Raw genomic sequence first — 27,067 nt, 5'->3', positions numbered from 1 at the left:
TGCAATTGATATCGGTTCGAATATTATAAATTCATCCGTCGTATGAAGTTATTTAATACGTCACACTTGATGCGATTTGAAACAATTAACAATTAAACAAGCTTTTTCAATTCATACCATATGTTGTTTTCCGACAAAATTATCTATTGTCCAAATGGTTAGGTTAGGTTCTATTTTTTTTTCTTCAAAAACGTTTCGTAACAGACTTGACCCGCGCCGACAGATGCACCAATTTCAACAGAGATGTCACCTAGGTTTGTTAATATGGATACACCACCTAATGAAATGTGACAAGAAACTGATATTTCGAATTAGAAGAGACATTTAATATTTGACATCCTTTTACCGGCAGTTGTCACTTCCCGGATACCTTTTCAACGCTGTGAGAAATCGGCCAACGCACATTTATCAAAGAATTTAACTTGCTTCAGCTACCCCTGCTGTGTAATCATCCATTATAAATCAGGAGTGATAATTCCAGGATTATTTTTCCCAAACAAAATACAATTGATTTCATAATTCAAGTACTTTTATTGGATTTACATCGGCTAAGTTTTGTTTCCTAGTAGTTAACATGTAAATATTTCAATGTTGTTGACTTTCAAAGTAAGTATGGTAATAGAAAATTTTTCTTCTTGGCTGATTTGTTTAACAAATGTTGTTAAACATATTTACATGCAAACAATTGACAATTACTTCTAAATTAGAAGTTTGATTTCATTTCATTCATTCATATATACAGGAGGATTTTTTTTTAATTAAAAGCACATTGTCGTTCAAAATAATTTTTTAATAAATGTTTCTCAGTAAAATGCTGCGTTTAATATTTTTACGCTGTAATAAAAAATTATTTCTTGTTTAGATATGGGTAATAAACTATGATCAGTTTGCCAGTTGCAGCTATTAAATTTAATACAAGGAACTATAAAACTCCTAAGGCGACGCAACACAACTAATAATATTTAATATTGAACAATTATGATCGTCGTTATAATTTTATTAGTATCATGGGAACACCAGACAATTTGTACGTTTTCGAATTCCCAAAGGTCTAATTACCCCAACCAGATACGAGCGCAAGATAATTTTTCAGTGTTTGATCGGCTGCATTTTTATGGCCATTATGCAGTCAAGGATGGTACTTAAATCAATGTAAATTGTATAGTCTTCTCTTCGCTGATGGACTGGCGTAGTATATGCAGAAAAGTTGGAGAGCAAGATTTATGTTTGAATACGTGCACATAGAAATATACATGTTACTTGACATGGCAATCACGCGGGGAAGAGCAAATTGCCAGGTGCAACAACAAAGAACAAGAAAGCGTATTCTGTTTGCATGTAGATTTCGAATTAGGTCAGTTTTCTGAGGAAAGGTTGTTTTAGCTGTTTGCACAATGGCAAAGCAATGTCGATAAACTGAACAGGGAGCCCAGTCATATATGATTAACTAAGTAATTATTTAGTGATTTTCTGAAGAAAGTTACTGCATTGTTACACATATCATAAATCATTAACATTAGTAGTTGCGGATTTACGCAATAATATACAACATTTGCATACTGTTATTGTGAATCTCTGTAAGTAATATTACAAAGAACATTTTTTAAATGACGTCATAAATTACATGTATGTGGGATGTCGATTAAAACAAGTTAAGACATTTAAATAATTATGTAACAATCAATAATATAATTATTGATTTTGATAAATTGTTAATGGTAATTAACATAGGTCTTGAAGCAAAAAGCTTATTCAAAGTTAAATAATGATTTTATTGTAACGTCAAAAAACGAATTAACTCCTTAACAGTCCGGTAGAATCAGATATGTATGAATTAATTACAATGAATATGCATAATAAGAAATTATCTGGAATCGTACAATTAATTACACAAATTAGAATATTAATATGGGCATGTTCGCAAGGCTACCCGTACAAGTTTTCAACTAATAAGAGGAGTAGAGAATATTTATAAATTATAAAAATAGTTAATGTTTGTAGAAAGGAGGATAATTAGATGTTATTAACGCCTCCCACCTCATTCGTAATTTAAATGTGGTGCATAAAGAAAATAATAATGATAATAATAATAATTTGTATTGATTGCAACTAAGATAGTCGCCATTTATATTTCTTTTTTAAATTAAACTTTCCTTGAATTAATATTTACAAGCTAGAATACTTAAATGAATGGCATATATAGGAGAATTTATGTTAAATTATCGAAATATTGCCATAAATTTAATTTCTGCGTTATTTTTTTTTATTGTGCCGTTGAATTATTTGTTAACTAATGTCAAAAGATGAATTTAATGAGAATAATTTAAGGTGCGCCGTGTCAATTTAAATGTTAATCAGATGTTAACTGACTGAATAAAAAATTAACGACACGGTTTATTCTGTTGTATTTTTCAATGGTTAGCTTATTATGTCAAATACGGTGAGAAAATTATATGATATAAAAAGTAAATCGACTATAAAGATAAAATTAGTAATTTGAGAGTTAAGTGTTGACATCACACGTCAATGATCCGCCAAAACAATATTACCCATACAACATAACTTACATATTTTATGGTTTATACCTAGAATTCTGTTTTTATTAGGCTAGTGTTTCATAACGACCTAATTATTATGTATATGTATTCGTCAAAATTAACACATTTATCTATAGAGATCTAGAACTTTAAGATTTATTAAAGAAATAAAATCAGGCAAAAAGTATATAGCAACCAATAAAAGTAAAGGCTAGTGTAATATAAACATATATAGTTAAAGTTATTTAAAAATCATGATATACGTTTGACAAAATTTGTCGAATAGCATCACCCCCGAGCATATTTTATGCAAAATGAAGCCTGTTTGAAATTCAACAATTACCATTACAAATTTTCGTCCCGTATTCTAATGAATGTATTCTCTTATGCAAATCGCACCGGCATATGAAACGTATTTCGCACCCTGTCATAAAGTATTCTAAGAAGTAAAAACATCCGTCCACTTAACCTAATTCAATTGAAAAGGGGCAAATTGGTGTTTCGCATTTGCAATCAACCAAATTACTTTTATGTCGCGCATTACTAATGAGACAGTGACAGTGATGCCTCGTTTTATTGATTTCTATCTGTTATAAAATGACAAATACTGATAGAAAACTAACTCATTGACTGAAATTTATTCTCACAGAATAATATATTGATTGATTTAGTATTTAGAATTACATTATTTGATCAAATAATGATTAAAAAACTACACCAAAGATGAATCACGACGCCATATTCAAATGTTTATCGTCATCTACATTAGTGCTTCAACTCTCAATGCCAAAGTTAAAATCCTGGTTGCTCATATTGAATCTTGAACATTACACCAATATCGAGGATACTTAACCTTGACGAGATCACTCACCATGTTTAAGTGTCTCGGATTTATAGATATTATTATAGAAATATCATGGAATTAATGGCAACAAATCTTATGCCACTAATTTCGGAATTATGTTGCACAACTTGGAATATTCAATAATGCTTTCACATGTCAACCGGGAAAGCAAACCTACGATCACATCAATGGGGTGTAGAAAACTAGACCACATGTGATCTTTAACTGTAGGTATTGACATAAATCTTATGGTGTTAAGTATGTTAATCTGGCAGTCGGGCTATATCAGTTGCATTATTTGACGTAAGATAGATAGCGTCGGTGGTTACCTAAACTCGTTTATGGTGGTATTCCTTTGACTGATATATTTCAAATGATTACCTTTTTATATCTGTCTTACAAAATCTACCGCAGTATGTTCTAAAGTGATGGGATTTTCCCATTTCATGTTATGTATCTAGTATCCATCATTATTAAGATTTACATTTTTTAAATTATCTTTAAAATGATACTACGGTATCTGCTATAACGATTTTAAAAGTTTTAGTTTCAATAATTTCCAATGTTTAATTAACCTAATGTTTCTATTAAGTATGGGAAGGTTAATATGGAAAAGTAAGCTTAAAAATGTATAAATTAAATAATTTTAATAATCCAGTAATTTTTAATCAACTAATCAATAATATGATGCCCATAAGCATGTAATTACGAAGCGAATAAATATCAAAATTAATTGAATAGTTTGTTTTATAAATAAAATAAAAATGCTTAACTTTTTTATAGGCAGTCCAAGGCGTACATTCGTCGATAATAGTAAATTTAAAACAGGTTCTAAAAAGTTCTTTACCTGCATGAATTCGAAAAAGGGATCCTCACCTCCTTTATTACATTAACTGGCTTTTAATTATATAGCTGGCCTGGTAAATGGATTACGCATTAACAAATACTTAAATCGTTATAAATAATACTCGATCATTAGTATATATCAAGGAGGCAATTAAAGTTGGTATGACTGGAACAATTACTGTAATGAAGAGAACATATCCTTAATTTACACAAAAAGAGAAATGCATGCTGTTATATGCACGATATTTCAAACTGACAGAAATTTCGTGTGGATCAACTCAAGATTCGGTGTAATTTATATATGACGTATATTTATTACGTCATTTGCGGCACGGATTTAAGTTACAAATTATAAATGAATTTAAGTAAAAATTATATTCTTATTTTGCTTGGAAGTTTCCAATTTATTTTCTTATAAATTTTTACAATATCAGATACAAAAGAATCAAATAGTTTTGAAAAATTTTGTTTCAGTGCTGCTTGAACTAAAACAGGTTATTTCTCGGAAACTCGCCGTAACTATTTAAAATGGATCTTGTTATGAAGGAACTCTGTAATTATGGTATACCCTAATTATAGTCGAACATTGCTATTAAATAATTTTCGAATTTCTTGTGCTTATTTTAGTTGTTTATAATGAAATGTAGCGGTTTATTAAATTTCAATGTTGATAGTAAATTACTGACCAAGTGAATACTTTAATTTATAATATCGTTAAGAGAATTTTTAATTTTGAATTTTATTATATTTTATACTTACTTGGGTTAATCTCTCTGTTGTAAGACTGTTTGAATAACTTCAGATGACATGGGTTTAAATTGAAATGAAAATCTATGTTCAATATTCTGTTTTATTTAAAATCACTGAGTAAAGGCATTTCTAAGTTATACTTTACAATAATGTCACGTACGGATAGTTTTGATAGATATTTACAATTGGCAAGTGAAAAAATGGAACTACAATAATAAATATGAAAGAATAAAAATATATAAATATTTACAAGCAGGTTTTACAAATGTTTTTTGACTATACTTAACTATACAAGTCCGTATTTACATCAGTTTTAAAAGTTAGACTCCGGCATCGTCGTCGGAGTAGCTCGGCTCTTCAGTCATACAATCCAGATCCATTCAGTTCGATTTTCGGCTACATTCACACATTTCCGAGCTTGACTATATCACATCCGACACTCACATTGCACTCACAGTCTGTTTAATTACGTAGTATCACAATTTGCTGACATTAGGATTTTTAATTTAAAAAAAGGGAATTTATTCACACTAATTCAGTCACTGTCATATGTGGATTGCCACAGTCCTCTGCCCGCTACCCGGAGGATTCGGTGCTTGGCCCCGTGCACTATGTCTGTGAACGTGATGGTGCACATGAGGGCCCCGTATGGAGCCGTGGTGACGCTGGTTTATGTGGACGTCGGGCAAAGCGTACTTGAGTTTTTCCCAAAACATCTTATCGCCCCATTGTAGATAAAAATTGGTCTTCAAATACAGTCTTATGTCAGGATCCAAGTCTTTTTGGGGAACTTCGCCGAGAAGTACCACAATCAGACGTCTGCGACGATCTCTAAGCACCTGGTGATGAGCTGATTTGAATTCAAACCGGCACCACTCTGATTTAATGAAGTTTTCAGACAAAATCATGATAGTCCGTTTTGAAGATTCTACGGCTTGCACAATGGTATCGGCGAGGAAAGCGCCTACGGGAAAGTCTCTGTAGTGTAAACACAATTTGTAATTGGGCTCTAAAGCCGGAGCCAACACTTCTGCGACCCAAGCCTCGTCTTTAGAACTGTAACTCACGAAGGCATCGAACAGTTTGTCGCGGTCGTCACGATCCAAGTCTGATGACCTTTGGAATAGTCGCACTCCGAACTTTGCGTGACACCAAACGCGCACTTCTTGGCGGAATATGAACAAGATCAAAGTAATGACCACTATTACGGCGAACACAGCCAAAGTAACAACCAAAAGCGGCAAATAGTCTTGGATGACCTGTCGCTGTATTATGGTTTTTGTCGCTGTTAAGTTTCCGTTTATGCTATTGTCTATGCTAGCACCTCCGGTACAACTTGTACCGTTTTCTTGCACAATATAGAAACCCAATTCCGGATTGTCCACGTAAATTTGTTCACTGTAATAGTTAATGTCCGATGTGTTATAAATGCATCTGATATTGTTCGAATCTATCACGGCATCACCTCGTATTACCCACTCGCGCATTCTTTCAGTAAATTCACAGTCGCAGGACCAAGGATTATATGCAATTGTGACTTCAATTAACGTCGACGGCAAAATCCACAAGTTGTATTTGTTCAGTCTATTGTGATCGATTTTCAACACCCGTAACTGTCGCAGACCGTTGAAACTTGAGTTGCTAATAAAAGATATTCTGTTATTTTGCAAGAACAGCTCGCGTAGGCCTTCCAATCCTTCGAACTCATAACCGTGGAGTTCAACGAGCCGATTGCCATCTAAGTGGAGCACTTCTAGTTCTTTTAAACCGTTGAACGTGCGGTTTTGTATTGTCTCGATGTTTGAATTGTTCAGGAACAAAATTTTCAGTCGTTTGCGGCCGATAAACGCATGGCTGCTCAATGATCTCAAATCGTTTCCGTCCAAATACAACTGCGTGGCATCCATTGGGATCTGTTCCGGGAGCTTTGTCACGTATCCGCTGGATGAACAATCCACCACGTTCGCTGACCAGGACTGGTCGTGATAGCAGGTGCAATTCGTCGGACAGGTCATTTCGCAGTCGCAGGCATCAAAATCGCAACAATGGCACAGTGCGAAACAGTGAGTTTCATATGTGCATAGGAACTGATAAGGGGCCGCTTCCACGAGGGGGACGTGCGAACGGCCTCGGTTATAGAGAAGCTGGCAGTTTATGCTCTCCAGGTCAACGAGCTTTGGCTGAGTACGCGCACGGTTACCCACATTGACTTTCTGCAACCATTCCATCGTGCAGTCGCACTGGTACGGATTTCCGCCGATATAGAATTCAGGTAGCGGTTTGTCTGGAGGTACTGTCGATATTCGCAGTGAATTTGGATCCAGGCTGGAGATTTTGTTTCCGAACAGGTCGACACGTGTTAAATTGGGTTTTTTGAAGAATGTGTACGACTGCACTTTCGAAATTAAATTGTCATTGAGGAACAATACTTCCACGCTGTTCGGTATCGCACTGCCGGTGATTTCGTTTAATTTGTTCGAACTTGCATCGAAGGTGCTCAACGATAAAGTCGATTCAATCTCGAAATAATTACCCAACTCTTCAATCTGATTCGAGTGGATGTCGAGCCACTGCAGCCCGGTGGGAATCAGCGCATAATCAAACCACTTCAGTTGATTGTCTGAGATGTTCAACCATACCAGACTCGGCAATTTAGCGAATAACTCGTCTATATCTGTCAAATAATTGCCATCCAGTCTAATTGCCTGCAGATTAACGTTGAGTTCAAATGACCCGGGTGCCACCTTTTGTATTTTGTTTCTAGAAAGGTTTAATATTTTTAAAGATTGCATCCTGTCGAATACGCCCTTCGTTATATTTCCTATGTTATTTTCAGTAAGTCTCAATCCAAACATCTGTTTTAAATCTCCAAAAGTCTCGTTTGTGATCGTATCAATGAGATTTTCACCCAAATCTAGTGTTTTCAGCATAGGAACGTTGTTTAAAACATCTGGAACTTGAACTAGTTTGTTACCATTGAGATGGAGGTCTTGTAAGCTGGAGCAGTTTTTCAAAGCTTCGGGATGTATCCAAGAAATTTTGTTGTTATCTACTGATAACAAAGACAAGACATACAATCCATTAAAAGTATTTGATTCGATTCTTGTTAGTCGATTGTTTGAAATTATCAGTGTATGCAGATTATACAAGTCGGAAAATATGTTCCCTGGAATGTGCTCAATGGAATTGTCGTTTAAACGCAAGATCTGCAGACTGTACAGTTCTCTGAAGACGGATTGTTCTAATTTTCCGATTCTGTTGTAAGAAATATCCAAAACAACCAGACGGACAAGCCCGGCAAACGTAGATGTGTTTATCCAATCAGCAGTCAGTTCATTGTGTGACAAGTCCAAAACTAGTAGTTGAGTAAGTTCACTGAATAATCCCGGTGCCAACACGTTGATCGAATTGTTCTGCAAATACATTTCGCGTATATCGCGCGTGTCCGCGAACAGCTCCGGGGGTAAGTTAACAAGCCGATTATCGGAGAGTTTAAGAATGTTCAGGGCGATCAGTCCTTCGAGTGCACGATCTGCCAAATGAGACAGACCGTTACCCTGTAGATACAATTTTTGCAGTCTCGACAGCCCGGACAGTTGGCTCGACGCTAATCGGTCGAAGTTGTTGCGTGAGAGATCAAGTAGCTTTAAATTAGCACCACATTTCTCGGAGGGACCACTTGCACTGAACTGAAAACTAGAAATGTCTCTCAAGCGATTTCTGGTAAGATTAAGCACTTCGAGTGAGTACAGAGGACAGAACACACCCTCGGGCAGACTCCACATATTGTTTTCCCCGAGGTCAAGCCGTTCTAACAGACGTAGTTCTTCGGAAAACGCGTTTGGAGAGACGTCCAAAGTCATCGCGGACCAATCGGTGTTGTGAGTCCGCACAGTTAGATTTCTGAGTTCTTTGAGTCCCTTGAACGCTCCATCGGATAGATTGCCAATTTTGCAGTACTCTATCACGAGTTCTCGGAGTTCTACAAGTGGTTTAAAACTGCCGGCACTCAGGGAACTTTGAAAGAATAGCGCATCACTGCACTCGAGCCGTAGCCGCACCGTGTGTTGGGGTTGGATTACGCTGAAGTTGGTGTTCTCCAGCTCGCTGTTGATGGTCCTGAGACGACAGACGAGAGCGACGTCGTCGTCAGATCCGCTGTCCACCACGACCCACTTGCACTCGTCCGGAGCTTGGTAACGCAATGCCTTGCTGAGGGAGGTGGAGACGCACACCCCGAATATGGCACCGAATAGCAGCACGGCACAAACCGCCGTGGTGCCCATTTCGTACTAATGTCACAAGTACCGCGAGCTACACCATTGTATGCAGCGACAACGGTTACTTCTTGTCGCATGCCGCGTCTTACTAGCGAGCCGCCCGTTGCTTGACTGCGGAGCCGTTCGCACAAGGCCACGGTCCTCCGCGTTCGCCCCCTCCCGCCTCTGGTACCGCCAGCATAACGTCTTTCAGTACGCTCTCCCCTCCGCGAGGCCCTTCCGTCTCTTTCTCTCTTTCTTGGAGTCTTGTCGACAAGACACCGACGACTACTCTCGACCTAAGAATAGACCGAGTCGGTGGCATTCACAAAAAACTGTTAACTCGAACCACGTTTTTTTACCTAAACGTCGGGTTTTCTATCTGATCGCCCGTTGAAATCACCGAGGAGTATCTGCTCTCGCCTTGTGCCTATCCGCTGCTCGTTTATCGTTTTATGCGAAAAACTAGAGGACAAATTATGTGAGACCTAATTATCTCGAATTGTGAGATGTGTAATTGGTACGGAGCTTCTGGTCTTAATCAAATTTCAAGGCGACAAGTTCTAAATTTATTTGTTTAACAAGCAATTTATACTTAAATGTTTTTTATTTATTTACTCCATACCAATCACCAATTAAAATAGTTGTAAACAAACGACACATCAAATAATTTTCAATTTTCATTCATTATTTTGCTCTACAATGTTTGTTTAATACTAAAAAGTCTATAGATTTTTAAAAGTGTTTTGTCAGTGAATTTATTAAAATTAAAATTTTTAACACTGAATAAAAAAATAATCTAACGACTGTTAAAAGTTTTATACGTTGCCAACATAAGTAGTGCCATTAGAGCATTGAAAAAGTAAATGTTAAGCTATTTGAAAAGTAGCAGGAGGTGTGTAAAAAGGAGTCAGCATAGGAACGTGTCGGCATCGGCAGCAATCCCATTGAAATATGATTACCCATTATGGCTATCTTAACCGGGCTATTAATTTGCTTTATTTAGCGCGGGGATGTTTTAATATTCTCCCAAAGATGGCTTTTTCGTGTAGCAGGATTCCACGGACCCGTTATTAATTGGGCAATAACGCGCCTCGCTCCGGACCCGCCGTGTTTTATTGCGGGTCCCGATCCGATGGTCTCGCGCTTCTGCCCCCTGAAACCCGCCACACCGTTTGTCTAATGAAGGCACCAACTTCATTTATCAACCATTCACCGCGAGAATTAAATTCTTGATTTATTACTTTTCGATGTTGCGTCAATATTTGCTAACTAACAATTAAATTTTGCAAAATATATCTCATCTCATCTCACCATCAGTGTAATTACTCTGGTAGCGACTAGTTGTATAATAATATAATAATATAGTTTGGGCTCAAAAATTAGATAGTACAAATACTTTTAGAACAACAATTTATAAATAAATACATTTTTTGTCTTTTAGAGTTATTTATAGTTTATAACCTTATGTACAAGTTTCAGATTTTTAAAGTTCATAATGCAAATTGAGAAATATGATATATGTACAAATTTAATTACCAGCTTCCAAAAATTGAAATGACCAAAAAACTACCATAAATAAAAATTTACTCCATAATTTATTCAAATTGTCTAACTCAATTTATTTACTTGAAATCTATTAAATTTTATGACACTATGGATGAGTTGAGAAGTCAATAACATTTAAATTATGCCTGGGATATATATTTTTGTAGCTTCTTTCTATAAGAAAATCTAACTAATTAAGACATTTAATAATTGTTTTAATATGATTTTGATCCTGTAGTTATTTGTTGTCTAAAGCCATTCTAAATGACTTGTATCCTCATAGATTAGAGAAAATATCAAAATATATTGCAAATTATATTTTTAGTAGTAATAAAAATCACATAATATTGCTAATATATGGATCGATAGTGTGACAGGGAGCGTGAATGTGAATATGTTAACATTTGCAATATAAATAATTAATTGAGTTGGTGTTTTAAATTCAGAATATATTTGCGAACAGTTTTGTTAAAATGCATTATTATTTGTAAAACTATTAACTATATATCACGCATGCGATCGTTTTAATTAAACAAATAACTTATATCATGTTACAGTTTACGTGTGCGTAATTTTTTTCTTGATTTGCTCCAGATACTCCGCACACGAAAAATTATTTTCCAGCAGCCCGATAATAATAAACTTGTCCTGCATTTCATTGCAACGCGTAAATCCGCTTACACACCTATTTCGTTACTCACATATAACTTAGATTAAATATTGTCGTATTAATTATTTAATCTGACAACACGTTTTATGCTTATTGTAAATAAAATATAACTTAATTTCGATTGATTGTATGTGTTCGAGCACTTCTTTTTGATACTGAAGAAAGTAACTAGGTTTATACGTTGATGGAGTATTGAAAGAGGCGTTAAAATAACCGTTTATGTGGTTAGCTATGTATATTATTTAAATAACAACATGGTTTTTATCGATTTTCATTATTGTTTAAACAATTATGGTGCATTAACTACTATTGACAAAGGAATGTGTGAAAAGCGGAAGGCGTTTTGTTTTACTCTCAGAAAATTTCCTTGAAATTGGCTTAAAATTGCAGTTGTTTATAATTTAATAACTATTTAAACTTTAACGACCTATTATCTACAATGGTTTCATTATTTTATATGTAGTGGTATTATAGTTTATTTTGTCTTCATTACGTAGTCATAAATTATATATTACATTATATTTCATTCTAAACTCACCTGCATAAAATTTAAACATAATTTCTCCAACAGTCTATTTTAATATTAGCTCATCATATACATAAATTAAATTAATTTTCGCACTGCGACAGAATTTGCTGTTTTGTTTCAACCTCTGTTATCAATAGTGAATTCTGGAAATACTTAATCCTGTCTAGGAGTTAAGATAATTAATTAGATGGAAGCAAACCGTAAATAACAGATTATCATACACTATCACGAATTAACATACACCATAAATGACATATTAATAAATTACTTATAACCCATACATAAAAAATTCATAATAAATTTGTCGGTGGTAACGGTTATTTAAATTCTATGGCGAATATGCTACATTTACAACTGATGCTGTGTTATAAATTAGTTAATTAAATTAATTATGGCAATTTTTCGAATTCCTTCAGTTGTAATCTCCATATATGGTATACTTCATATATATAAATAGGAATTGGTGCTATACATGTTTAACAAAGTCAATTTGATGTAACTATAAGCGTTATAAGTTTCATTACATAAATATTCAACATAAATAATAAACCACTTTTACCATTTAGATTGCAATTTTACAATCCATTTATGTTATGTTTATTCATTAACTGATTTTCCGTATTTTATAAACTTCCATAGTCAATTTGCATTCCTTGTTTTATTTACGTTAAACCTTCGCATATTAACAAATGTAATTAATAACATTTCTTTTTCAATTACGCGTGGTAGATAATAAATCGTTTTTCTTGCTCAAATCATTAATAATTGTTCGCCTAGGAGTACTTATGTACGGTAGCAATTATTATTACAAATTGCTGATTTATGAGTAAATATTTCTGATAATAAATGTGATAAATTGTATTTTATATTATCGAGGAATTTTAATGTTAAAGCAATGTGAAAATTGTGTGTTTTAAAATCTGCCCATACTGTATTTGGGAATAATTTATTTACTTATTAGTTTCAGCTTATTACGATTTCTAAGAGCGTAATTTATTTAAAAATAATTATAATTAATTCCGGCTTAATTTATTAACAAATGTTAATTTAATAATGTCACAATAAATATTTTAACGAATAAATACAGTTAATCACTATAATTTCGTGAATCTTCATACAAATTACGGCGTAGGTTTAATCCCGAAATTAAAATTTAAAAATATGTAGCTGTTCAAACAATGTAACCTTGTCCGGATCTCTCGTAAGTATTAATTTGGGATGTATGTATATTCATGAGCTCCGGAATAAATCTTATCGTAATGGGCATTTAATTTAAATACATTTCTACTTTCGATAAACCAAAAGCATTTGATGCAGAACGTTAAGCGTATCGTCGCCGCTGCTATAAACGGGGGAACTTAAAGTCCATTTGTTTATTTTCCATCCTAAAAATAATTATTTTCTGTACGAAATACACATGCATATCGTTTTAATTTGTTACGTTCAAGCTACAAAGATAATATTCCGCACTCACCAGTATAATATAGATAATGATATATTGTTTCAAAATTAACAGGTTGTTTTGGATGTAACGTACATTTCAGCCCACATAAATTAACAAAAATAGCCGCCATTTCATCGTAAACGGCGTTTTATTTGCATTGGAAGAATGGCATTCATTATAATGCTGTTTTATTATTCGAGCATTGTGGAAATTCTTCGTCTATAGCGGCCAATTTGTATTTGTTGTTTTTAATGCGTTTTTTTCTTCTTCTTCGGTCGTTTTACACTTACATATAACTAACATCGCAGCAGTATTAATTTTCTTAAGCACTGCGATTTACAACGGCGTTCGTCGGCCAGAGAACAGCTCCGAAACGGAATGTTAGTCCATAAAAATGCAATAACTAATGTACATAAAGAGACTGAATATCGTAATTTAATTTGTTTTTTGGTTGCAGGTAAGCAAGCGAAAAAGGTGCTTGGCCCCAAGCGAGATTCTGACCACTGTGGGTAAGGGGGAAATTTAAGTGTGAGAATTTGCACATCGACAAACATTTCGCATTGTTTTTAATTCTGTCCAGTTTTGCGTACAAAGCGGGTCGACTGATTAAAATCAGGAAACGTCAATAATTTAAAATTGTTCGAAGTGAAAGTTTATTATTAATTCTATACAAAATGAGTCTTTGAACTGCATTTGTTTACATTTAATGTATTATTCATATTAGATTGTGTAGTGTAGCGTTTTGCGAACATGTAAATGGTCTGCATACGGCTATAATCTTTGAAATAATTAAATTAAAATACAATAAATGATATTCATTCAGAAATATGCACGAACGTCCGTGTGGAATAAATGATAAGCCGATTAGCATGTTAATACACGTGGAAATAATTTGCAAAACCGCCGGCCGGGGCGAACGTACAAAGCCGGACGAGCGAAATGAAAAATGTCGCCTCTATTTACAAAAGAATGTGATTGTGTGAAAATCTTTACAAATTCAAATTTCGACTTTATTTTTCTTTGTGCCTCGCCGTGGCACAGTACATCGGAATCCGTGGAACGCTAAACACTTTTTGTTAATGTGAATGTTTTTACTTGAGCGGTCGATTTTTGCCAGTTTAAAAGAATTCACCTTTTAAATAAGGAAACTGTGCAGCATTCTTAAATCAAAATACGTGCACCGCGCTGAAAAAAACCGCTACAATTCGGCGGGCGCTCTGCATATTTTAGAAAAAAGTTTGACCACTTGGTCTCGGGGAATGTAACTTTTACACGCTAGTGGTTTACATACACAATAATTATTATAAACTATTATTTGACAACTTTCAACTTATTCATAATTTATGAATTATAATAATAATAATAATATTTATTGTGCTCGATAACTATCATACTGTATATACTTTTTGAAAAATTATGTTTAATGGTAAAATAATTTTTCCTATTTTATTTTAAATTAACTTACTAATATTTGTTTCTTTTTTCAGCAAACTTTGTAAAAAAATTAATAATGATTTTATTGATAAAATTAAGTTGTTAAATTAAAATTACACAATATAACTTAGTTATAATCGGGCTTTGAGGCCTTAACATTTAAACTCTTATATTAAATATCATTTACTTTTAATATCATTTATTAATTATAAATAATATTAGTTGTGGTTCATAATTGTCATATACTTCACATTTTATGAATTTTACCTTAATGGTAAAATATTAATTTAATTTTCCATATTTTATTATACATCAGTTATTCGACTTTTGAAGATGATTCAGCAAATTTCATAATTATTTTATTGATGAAATTTAATAAAAATTATTATATTAAATTCCTAAATAATCCAATTAATAAAAATAATTATATTAAATTTCCACTATATAACTCGGTTATAATCGATTTTTTTAACCGGAATATTAAAAGCCTGTAAAATCATTTATTTTTAATGTAATTTTTTAATTATAAATAATATTAGTTGGGATTAATAATTGTTGTTGTATTCTTCATATTTTAAGAATTTTACTGGTAAAATATTATTTTTTGTTTTCTTCATTTTATTTTATATTAATATTGTATTATTTAACTTTTGAAGATTTTTTCAGCTAATATCAATTATTTCATTGATAAAATATAATAAAAATAATTTTTGGCCAGAACAATGATTTTTAATATAATTTATTCTTTATAAATAATATTAGTTGCGTTGAATAATAGTTGTCGTACACTTTACATTTTATGAAAAATATACGTTTAAAGTAAATTATTAATGTTTGCTTTTCTTATATTATTATATATTAATCAAATTAAGTTTATAAAATATAGCTCTCTAATAATTAAGAGTTTTGACTCGAACTATACTCACATTTAATTTTAAAGCCGTTTTTAATTGCAAATAACATTAGTTTTTGAAATTGTTTGAGATTTTATTGTTGCCAAATTATAACATGCTCTTGATTATTTATTTATTTATTCAAGTGGTACGTGTATTCTGTTCGACACATTCTCACATTACAACGTTAACATTAATTTAAATTTAAATGAACGTTTTTTATACTGACAAATTATTACGGAACTGTGTCAGTTTTTTTGCACTCGGTGTGTAAGCTGCCATTCTCCGTGATGTTAAAACGATTTTTTTGCTTGATTTTTCATTTCGCGTTACCGTCTCGCACTGGAATTGAAATTCCCCTTTATATATTCTTCTCTACGCCATCTCATTACATATTTATTCTTTATGGTTAACATATGCATGGGATAACCGTTTTGCTTTTGTTTATTTTGCATGCACGTGAAATATGGCAACGGCTATGATGGACATTTTTTAAACTTCTCCAAGCATATAATTTTCTTTTAAATTGAACCCTGCCTTCGTCTTGTATGTTTTTTCCTCGTTTATTTAGTGGACTACGCATTATAATTTTAGAATTATTTATGTTGTAATTCGCGTAATAATTACATAAATACATGTATGGGGATTAAGTAAATAACGGCTCGGCACCGATGCCCACCATCCGAAATAACTATATTTCTAGATGTAATTTCGATTTATAAACTAATGAAAAAACGCTGTGGATTATTTTTATTTATGGTCCGTCAAACTCTAGCGACGGAATGTTACATTTACCAAATATTAATTGTTAATATGCAAGCTGCAGAAGTTTGTTACAAAACTTCTTTTATATTTGATGTTACACATTTGCTGCTTTTAACATTCCTTGGAATTTGTCGTCAAACATTGGTTCAAATTATCAATGGTTTCCACCTGCCACTTTCAGCACCTGTTGAAATACAATTTGATATCAAAGTGGCACGTTCCATTATCGTTTTTAACTCGGTGACTATTAAAAACACTTTGTTAAGATTATCAAAATAGTATAAATAAGTCTAAATATGTACTTTATTATTTCCAAATTTGTTAAGCCTATTTGTCACCTGTAAGGGGTGGTCCAAAATCCGACGCATTTTCACAGAACCAATCTAATCATAATACCGTTTCCGTAAGTCAAAACATAATATTTCATTGCCGGGTTGTGGCTAATACTCAAATACAGCTGCCCCCATTGTCGGAACACGTAGGTCGGTACCTTTTATCGTGCCGCAACACTGGAAATAGAACATGGCCAACCTCAAACAAATTTTATTGGCCATTATTGTCCTACTTTGTCCTATTGTCCTTTTTATTTGTACATTGGGTCTTATTCGGCTGTGTGAAATCGAGAATCAGCGGAACGGAATTAATGCCCATTCTATACATATCTTTTTTTGTATCACAATTTCTAATTGATGAATATATTCTAATTAATCCGCGGGATTAACTTTCTTATTATTTATATATTTTCCTGGTGTTGTTTTTTTGTTATAATTTTGTTGCTTAATAATTGCAAAATATCTGACCTGAATAGAAAAACTTGCATTAATAATTTGAATAATTCCAAATATGCATAGGTGAAAGAGGTTTTTTGTGTTTGTCAAATTTAGGTAGCTACTTTACAACATAATGGCTTTGTGATGGGTCCGTTTTGTTTGCCGGCTTCTTGAACAAACACGAAAATTTTTTTCCACGGTTTCTTGCCCCAGATGTATTTGTCAACACGCAATTAGAGGGTTATAATGTTGCTTTTGTGGGTCGAAATGATAATCCTAACAAAACACACGAAATTATACCTGGCCGGTTAAAAATGCTTCTGAATTTTTTTTTCTTGTTCGTAGGTTGAGGGATGAAACATAATAAATGTATCGTGTCACAACTCCTTCACGGAACCATTAAATTCTTTATGAACGTTTTACAAAATTGGTTATGATTTAATGCACGTGAAATTTGATCAGGTATCCCAAAATACGTTATAAATGTGTTATCGTGTAAAGTCCGCAACGGACCTTTGTTTTGCTTATCACGCCGCAGGAAGAAACCGTTGAAAGATTCATTCAATAAAAATCTGTTGATGATTAATAAATGTAGTTAACGTGAGAATATGAATGGTTTTATGTGTAATAATTAAAAGTAAACTTAATGATGAATTATTACACTCTAATTTATTTAAGTTTTAGGTTTAATTCAATTAAAACCGAACGTCAACTTGCGAGTGTTAAAAAAGTCAACTGCGGCCGGAATTTATACCCGAAAATCCGTATTAATAACAAATGGTTGCATTTCTGGTGATTAAATTTAAGTAATGCAATATAATGCGGCTGATTTAACAGGGCATTTGTTTGACTTATCTCTTACAAAAGAAGGTGTTTTTAATCTGATTATTGAATGATGAGATTTTTTCAAGCGTAATCCTCTTTGGTGATATTCCTGCGATTAGAATGTTTTTGTTCGGTCTCAGTAACCGGCTGTTGGTTTTGCACACTTTTTGTTTATGTATAGAAACAGAAAATAATTTGCACACCTGCTCTATTATACTTGCTCATGTATTACAAAGTTGGCAGAATTTACACATTTTTTGAAGATTAAATTTGACCGACCTTTTATCGATGAGATACTGTAATTTTATTTCAATGAATTTATGAAATTATAATTTTAACAATCCTTGAAACAAACATTTCCCATTTATTTTTACGTTATGTAACATACAGGGTATCTCAATTATTGGATGTTACGAAACTTCTGTTTAAATGTCTAAAAGCCAAGTTTTTTAAACATTTTAATACGTATGACGGCTTCTGAAATATCTACGAGACGTGATATAAAAAAGTGTAAGAATTTTTTTGTTTGATAAGCGTATAAAAATGATCTCTATTTTTAAAAATTGCGGTATAATATCTGCAATAATTTAATTTTACACAGAAATTAGAGTTTACCTCAAAAATATGTAATATATGATGTAGTATCTTGTACATATGATATTTCAGTTTTGAATTAAAGAATAACGTTATGATATTTTCAAAATCAAATTTTATATTTACACATACTTCAAAAATTATATATATATATATATATATATATATATATATATATATATAAACATTACATATCTGGATATTTATTTGAAATATTATATTATATATTTGTGGAGATTTGAATTATAGAATAGAAGACGAACTCCGAAATTAATAAAAACAAAATCAAGTTTTTGACCAAAAATTAACTTAAATGAAACATTGTTTTATATATAATATTTATCCACCTAGTCCTTAAAATTAGGTCCAGTCTCATCGGTTTTATGCCCCTTGTACCATAATCAGTAAAATGCTATAACAAAGGGAAATAATTTTTTGACTAAATTAGCCAAAATTACGAAAAATCGTTAAACGTTCCTTTTGTCCGTTTTTTATCCATTCTTCCAGTAGGGCCATTTCGTTTACCTGGAGGAGGCTTTTGGGGATGCGCACAAGCTAGTATAATTGCACAAAGGGCCTTTTCTTCAGGTAGTAGGTAAAATTAATAGACTGCATTTGTGAAGCGATAAAAGTTGTTAAACTATGATCAATGACGATGTATTTTTTGGCTTTTGTATTTTTACACGAAATTTATTAACCGAATACACTTTTGACTCGATTGTAAATATTCACTTGGTTTTCGAATAGATCGGCTAGTCAGTGATTGTAAAGGAATGTTAGTTCAGCCTAATAGGCCCGATCTTCTGAACTATAATTTACGACTGCAATTCATTTTACTTTGATATTATATAGTCTTTACCTTGACGTTTCTGAGTTGTTCTTTGAACATCCATACTGTATATTCACGGCAATATGTTACCCTACTTTGTAGTTTGACATGGGTGAATATACTTTTCATCGTAGACAAATAAGTCAGTATGAAATGTGGAAATTTATTTGTTTACAATAATGCTGAAAGAAATGTGGATATCGCTTACAATGAATTGAAATAGGCATTTGTATTCAAGACTTTGTAGTTTAATGACTCGTGAAAATACATTTCAACACTGTGGAAGAAAACGTAGGAATAAATGTTTAAGAATGAATACAAATAAAATAAACTTTTCCTATTGTTGTTGAAGAATACTTTATGTAGGAGGGTTTAGCAAAGAAAATTGTAAATGCTTGCTCGTACCATACGTGATCAGTTATTTTCTAGTAATTTCATTAAAATATAAACAATTAATTCAGTTAAATTCCTCTCAGCTTTTATCCGCTTAAAATATTTCTAGACTTGATGGCGAAGCAATAATTCATACATTCAAGGAAACTGTAACTAAAATTAACTACTCAGACTTCTGTCCAACTCAATGCCAACTGCATTTAAAAAATAATCCTTATATTCTTCGCATATTTTATAAATCTTTCAGTTACTTTTATTTCTTTTGTGCCCGTAAATATACCGACTATAATAACTTGTCAAAAGTAACCTTCAATATGTAAGAACTATATTAAACATCAATATACGGTTTTTGCAGTGTCTACATAACTTGCAGAATGTGCACAAAAACTCGACATCTTAACGATGTTAGTTAACTTGGTGCGTTAGCAATGCCTATTCAATCTATAAAATGTGAAATATAATTTTGATTGATGAACAAAGTATAGTTTTCAACCAGGAATTTTAATGTTGAACTTGTAGATAAATAATTATTGCATTTCTATATTTTAGTGAATATATAATTATTTTGTTAATGAATACATTACTAATTATTTTATTACATTTCAAATACACCAAGGCAAATTCTTTTTAATATATTTTATTTGTGAATCGATAATATGATTTATGTACTGCAGATATTTTTTTTTGTGGTGTCTTATCAATTTCCATGAACTCCATATTTCTCGGTTCAACGGAACCAAAGTCGACCCCATCTCTATCCCGCTAACGAGACAAAGCAATTAGTTTTTCTGTTTCGTGTCCGCAAGAACGACAGGCGGTAGCTTTCGAATGTTTTCCTTGGCGACTGGATGCGGTTATGGCGTGACCGGTCACTTTAGGAAGTGTAGCATCCCAACAATGGCCGTCTTTGTGTGCCTGCTTGAGCAAACACCAACGGGTCCTACTTGAATATTGCTTCCATGACTCTGTAAGAACAAACAGTAATTCATTATCATCGTTTGTTTAATCTAATTCAGACATTAATCAATTTTCAAGGATTGAATCAGTAATAAAATTAATAAGTGATAGTATAGTGTTAAATACTTTACTGAAACGGACAATATCGATGGAGATGAGGCATTCTCATTAGCTTTACGAGTTGTAATTCCGCTTGGTGTATGATCAATTCAATTGATTCAATTCATTTGTGGACACTGGTTAACTAGTCTGTTGCCTATTAAAGCAACAGAATAACGCATTTGATTATTTATTTATAAGCGGCACTGCGACTATGAAATTCTCCGGTCAGGATGTTGCTCGTACACCGATTGACATGTGTCAACGTGTCACATTGCGATTTTTATTATTTAATGAAACTGTAATCGGGTAATGTATAGTGCTAGTCAGAGGTCGTCTATCTGTCGCCATTTTATTATTTATCAATACAGTTGGATAACTAATAATTGATTCATTACATTATAAAACTAATGTTGTACTGATTCTTTTTCTAGAAAAAAATAAAACAAAATAGAAAATATAGGGACTAGTTTCCATTTTTTAGACGTAATTTTTACTTTCTACTTGTTCATTTTATTATTATATTTATACTAAGCAGAATAATATCCACATTAGGTTTATGAAAGTATTTTCTTTGTAAGATAATAATAAAATATTTCATTTTGCTACCAATTAAAAAGCGAAAGTGTTAGTAACATTTTTATGCATTAATTTATAAACGCCAATCATTAAAATAATCAAAATAATAGATCTTTTGAAATATTATCCGTTGTCGTTATTGTAACCACAGTCAACAATAAACTATAATTTTAACTTTTAATTAGCCCAGTTTTGCGTATGAAAGTTAAATATGAATATGCCTTTTCTGAACTTTCACAGGCGAATAATAATTGTAATTACACTGCCTTATATGTTTGTCGAGATAAGTCAAATCAATTGTTTAGGTTGTTGATTTAATTAAGTTATAAGTAATTGGAACATATTGGCCTTTCATAAATATTTCTTAAACTACAGTTGCGCAAGATGAATTCTATATTTCATTTTACCATAATGGTTAAAAGCCAATAAGAGCTTTGTACCACAAAAGAACCTATGGGAATACCTTACTATTTTCCTCGTTCCCCTCAATTACCTTCCTCGCAGCAACACTCCCCACAATACTCAATATTCTAGTATGGCGTCTGTATAAATCATACACACACCTAAATTCGCTCGGGTGAGTTGCATGCGGTGAGATCGCGCGGGGTGCTAGACAAAGATCTGGCCAATAAATTACCGGCCATCCACCACGTCCGATATGAGAGGAAAATTCCTCTTCCCATGCGGAGATGGGTGCGGATAGACTAAGTCGGGTGTCAAACGCGTGGGGGCACAGTTTGATCGCTCGCACCTCTTGGGGCTACCATTGCACGCTAGCACTCGTGCAACCGCGCCATCACTCAATACCTTAAAATCGTCCATATAATATGACCATAATTGGTGTTGGGAACTTCGTTGTCGATAATAGTATAGAACTATTATTTTGCCAGACAAACACTGGAAAAGTCATGTGATATAGGTTTCACTATTCAAAATTATTATTATAAAAGCTTTCAAATGGTAAAAGGGCAAAAACAAATTACTTTCACGTCACATAAATTCCCCAACACATCTGTTATTTTAGCCACTTCAATATACGGACACTAAAAGAAACCATAAGGAAATTGAAACCGTGTCGTACTTAATCTTTGCATTTTCTTAATCAACACCGACTCGCTCGCTTTAATTTAATGACTTTGCTGATAATAAAATTAATTTCCCTTTTCTTGTTAAGAATGTGGCCTGTTTATGCACGTCATATATTTATTATGTATGAATGCAAATTATACAGGTTGTGTTTTTGTTTACATCTGTTTGAGTCAACGATCGCATAAGTTAAATCTGCAGTTTATTTTGAATTCAGCCTGCCAATAAAGTTGTTAAATAAGGGAATTACATTAAAGTACATATTCATATGCGATATGAATTAATATTATAGAATAATTAATGGAAATGAATATTAAAAACTACAATATTTGGTATGACTTAATCATTTTTTAACATATTTCCAGCAGTGGTATATTTCTTATTACTACGGTACATTATTATTTAAATAAATTAATTAAAAATATTGAGAAATGTTAAGTTGTGTAATCCAACTTAAGCCATGTCGAATAAGTTAGTAGTTATTTCATTAATAAATCTTTAGTATTTTTTCCTTCAATTAGACCGTGTCAGTGATTAGAAGAACGTGCTTACAAAAAACGTACAGTTAGCATACTTTTAAATCCGAATCCTGTGAAATGTTGGCGTTTGTATATCGCCAGCAAATTCCTCGGACACATGCAACAAAGTTGTAAATATGATAAAATGTCAATGTTGCCGCAGTTTTACATGCATCAATCTTCGGGAAGCTGCTTATTTATTCAGGCGTACTGTCAAGTCGAAAACAAACCATCAGTCTTGTTTTATAGCCGTCTGAATTGTCACAAAGAATTTGCTAAATTAAGCAAGACAAACTTGAACAATAAAATTTGCATGCCTAATACAATCACATTTCGCTGTTTACAGTACCTTTTGCCAGAATATTGTAAATGTCAACCAGTGGGTGATTGTATATCTCGACCTATAAATCAATCACATCAAATGGAAAATGATATGATGTAAATAAGCGTGTTTGTTGAGGTACAGCAAATTAAATTCCAACAATAAAACTATTGTTTAAATGGTTGCAAATCGAACGGTGCGAGTCGAATAATGAACAACAAAACAACGACGGACCTCATTCAGGCCGGGCATCTCAGTCGCGTCTTGAATCGCATCTATAATAGTGGAGTGTGGCCACTTCGCCCGTGGAGAGATTAAGGTGCAATTAGGAGTTAGCCACGGTTGGTAGCGGTGTTCTTCTTTACAGATGCGGAAATGAGCATTTATTTCAGTGACTTTATTAGGGTCATATTCATCGGCTGGGCATGGATGCAAAAACACTCAGCGCCGCTCAGATCGTAGATAGACGGTGATTTAAGTGCGGGGACGGCGCGGCCTCTTCATTCTCACGAGACTGCTTCACTTTATTGTTTATGTCTATGAACTTTTTCCACTTTTTAAATGTTTGTAATTTCCTTCGAGTAAATTGGAAAAAGCTTACTGGAAAACTTTTTAAATAGATGTTCATGAGAACAATAATGTGTACAAAAGTATTTGAATTAATTTAAAAACAATACATCAGGATTTATTTTGAATTACCAGTGTGCCCATATACGTTGATATGCTTGGCATATAAATTTAATCAAAGGAGGAAATCTAAACTGTCTTCGTAATCTTAATTATATTGATATTTGAAAGTCATAAATAATACATCATCATTTCATCATGGAGGAGTTGGCCTAGGCTGGGTCAGTTCAAGTAAAGTGAATCTCAGATAATAGCATGTTTATAGTGTGAAGTAAAGTATGAGGATAAATCTCGAGTCAGTTTTAAATTATTGTGTTAATACCTCTTTATAACATTTTACCGCATAATTCTCCTTTAGCAAACCTTTTAAAAGAGACTAAATAGCGTGTAACATTTGAAACGATAATTTATTGGCTTTGTAAAACCCAATTTCGGCGCACCATAAATCAACCATTTGCATATTCCACGAACGTAATTCCTACGAAAAGAATTTGTCAGTGCCAAAGAAGCCCAGGCCGAAGTAAATTTAAACACCGGTGGGTGTACGGAACTAATGCGTATTATTATTCGGAGATAGTAAAATGAAGAAAAAGGGTAATAGATTTATGCGGTTTGCGGTATTTTCACGTGTAATTTATTATGGCTCGAGGAACAACCGTGAGGTTGACAAATATTCTTTTGAAACGATACCCACGGTGCATTGTTAGTTTCGTGCCGTCCGAAAACCACAAATAACAACCATTTCGGAAAGATAATTAGTCGGGACTAGCTACCGAAAAGTAAAATACTGTTGTACGCCACATTATAATAAGATTTATGTATGTATGTTGAACCTTTTCGAGAGTGAATTATACCCGAACCGCTAATGATTGATAAACATATGCAAATGTCATATGTATTATGTAATGGCATCCCATGCAACGAACGAATTGTTTCTTTTATTACGATTTATGACTGTTTATGACTCTTTGAACTTTCAGAATAGGGATCTCTTAAAACAACGTGGGTTTAGTATGTGCAGAATGTGTAATGTATTCAAACATCCGGAAACAAATGTTACATTCATATTTATAATAATATAACTGAAGTAATATTATTTGGTGGAAATCTTGTACATCTGAATTGGTACGTGCCGCGACATTATTATTAACCCACGGGACCCGGCGCAAGGACAAAATCGTTCCCGAAACATTTATCACGGCACCTCGCGACGTCATCGTTGATTTTTTCTGTTTGCGGACAATCGATCAGTGTGCGCCGGCCGGTTAAGTGGAGCTGGCGGGGGGCGCTGGTTTAGGAACCCCCGCGGCCGTCGATAACTCACCACCACCGGCTGACAATTATATTCGAATTATCATTCCGACAAGTGTCCGTCGAACATTTGCATTTTATTAAGCGAACCTGGCGGGGGACGGCAGTTAATTAGTTGTAACGCCGCGCACCGACACTCCTAACTGGGCTGTTTCGCGCCCCTTTTACCTCTCGCATCGCCGCGGCCCCCCCCAAAAATCTCGGTCTAATGCGAATAATTTATTACGGCCGCGACCCTGACGGGTTCATCTCCGATCGTACGCGGCGGGCGGGTTCTTTTCGACACTTGTTGCCTTTATGAGGGTTAATTGTAATTATTTCAATCAAAGTTTATGGAGTTAATAGAAAAGTATTGACAAAAATTAAAAAAGTTTTTTCTTCAACATGGTAGGCGTGTCCAAAAACTTGGACCATCCATGTTGGACTACTAGATTCATTGACTCTCATTCGAAGTTAAATCAACACCAATAAAAACTGAAAGAATCCTTCTAATAAATAAAAGCCAATGCCGTCATGTGACACACAGTTACAACATTAGTTTTTGTCAAAGAGGAGGGTCAGGCAAACATTGACACAACCGAAACGTCATTTTTATTAAGTGACAAATATAAGTCGATTTATCACGCGCCAGACCTTAGTTTATCATTTCGTGTAAAACGATATTTTATAAAGAAAAAAACAAATGGCCACGTAACCTCTTATAACAGTGCCTGTATAACTACTTTTCGATTTAACAATGGACATTTATTATTCAGCTCAAAGTCGCTAAGGTCATTTAAAGGCTATTTAATAAATAATACGTTATCCACCAAATATTAATGCGTTGAAATAAAATATTTTTTCTGGTCAGGCGTTTGAATAATGACGTGCTATCAATAACGGTCATAACAAGTCAAAGCGGGGGATACCAATCGGAACACATGAAAAATTGGACAAATACGATCCTAACGACGTGGAAGATCCCACTGTTAATTGTATATCGTTTTGATTAACGGTGATTGTTCATGTATCTAAACAATTTGACATGTTTTATTATTCATTCTTCATTTTATACACTTGAATTTATACTTGGTTAAGTTTCAATAAAAAAATTACAATGCCTTTAGTTGTACAGAATCATCATTTTGTTTTGATTGTGTTTACGAAACAGTTAAAAAATTAAGTTCACGTTACACAATCAAATTGTAATGATTGGAAGTTAATTTATTGCCTTGCGAATAAACTCTCATGCTGTTACTTCAGATATCTTCAAACAAAAACTTACCTAAAGATAAGACAGCTAACGAGTTAATCGAATTAGCCGTGCAAACATCAGTGTGTGGCATCCTTATATAAAAAGAAGTAGGTGATGAATTGTTTTAAAACAATTACACATTTATCTTGTTAAAAACCAATAAATTAATTCGAATATGGAGTCGAGATGTATAAAATTATATCGATAATGTGATAATGTGTCTATTCTACTGCCATAATTATGCAAGGCACTCAGGTACTACTCGGCTATTTATCGAATTATTTTAAATAACAATAATGATGTGCCGATCTCAGACCACTCTCGCACAGTGGTATCCATTTTTTAATGTGAACATTATTAATATTTATACCAAATAAAAATTGTTCAAAACTTTTTTATAATTT

At 33.2% G+C, this 27,067-nt stretch overlaps 2 protein-coding genes across 2 annotated transcripts in view; one reads left to right on the top strand and one right to left on the bottom strand.

The window, feature by feature from the left end:
- LOC109597000 (lysine-specific histone demethylase 1A) overlaps positions 1-27,067 on the top strand; it is a 224,270-nt gene that overhangs the window by 100,604 nt on the left and 96,599 nt on the right. The gene's annotated exons all lie outside the window — the stretch shown is intronic.
- LOC109596999 (toll-like receptor Tollo) lies at positions 5,064-9,332 on the bottom strand. The gene has a single exon (XM_020012621.2). It carries the CDS (start codon positions 9,261-9,263, stop codon positions 5,523-5,525), a length of 3,741 nt encoding a protein of 1,246 aa, XP_019868180.1. The 5' UTR covers positions 9,264-9,332; the 3' UTR covers positions 5,064-5,522.

Source organism: Aethina tumida, chromosome 3 (assembly GCF_024364675.1).
Source record: "Aethina tumida isolate Nest 87 chromosome 3, icAetTumi1.1, whole genome shotgun sequence".
Classification (NCBI taxonomy): domain Eukaryota; kingdom Metazoa; phylum Arthropoda; class Insecta; order Coleoptera; family Nitidulidae; genus Aethina; species Aethina tumida.
This window is presented reverse-complemented; position numbering and strand designations above follow the sequence as displayed.

What these genes read in the sequence shown, in the direction of transcription:
- LOC109596999 (XM_020012621.2), bottom strand. Translation starts at nt 9,263, where the DNA reads ATGGGCACCACGGCGGTTTGTGCCGTGCTGCTATTCGGTGCCATATTC.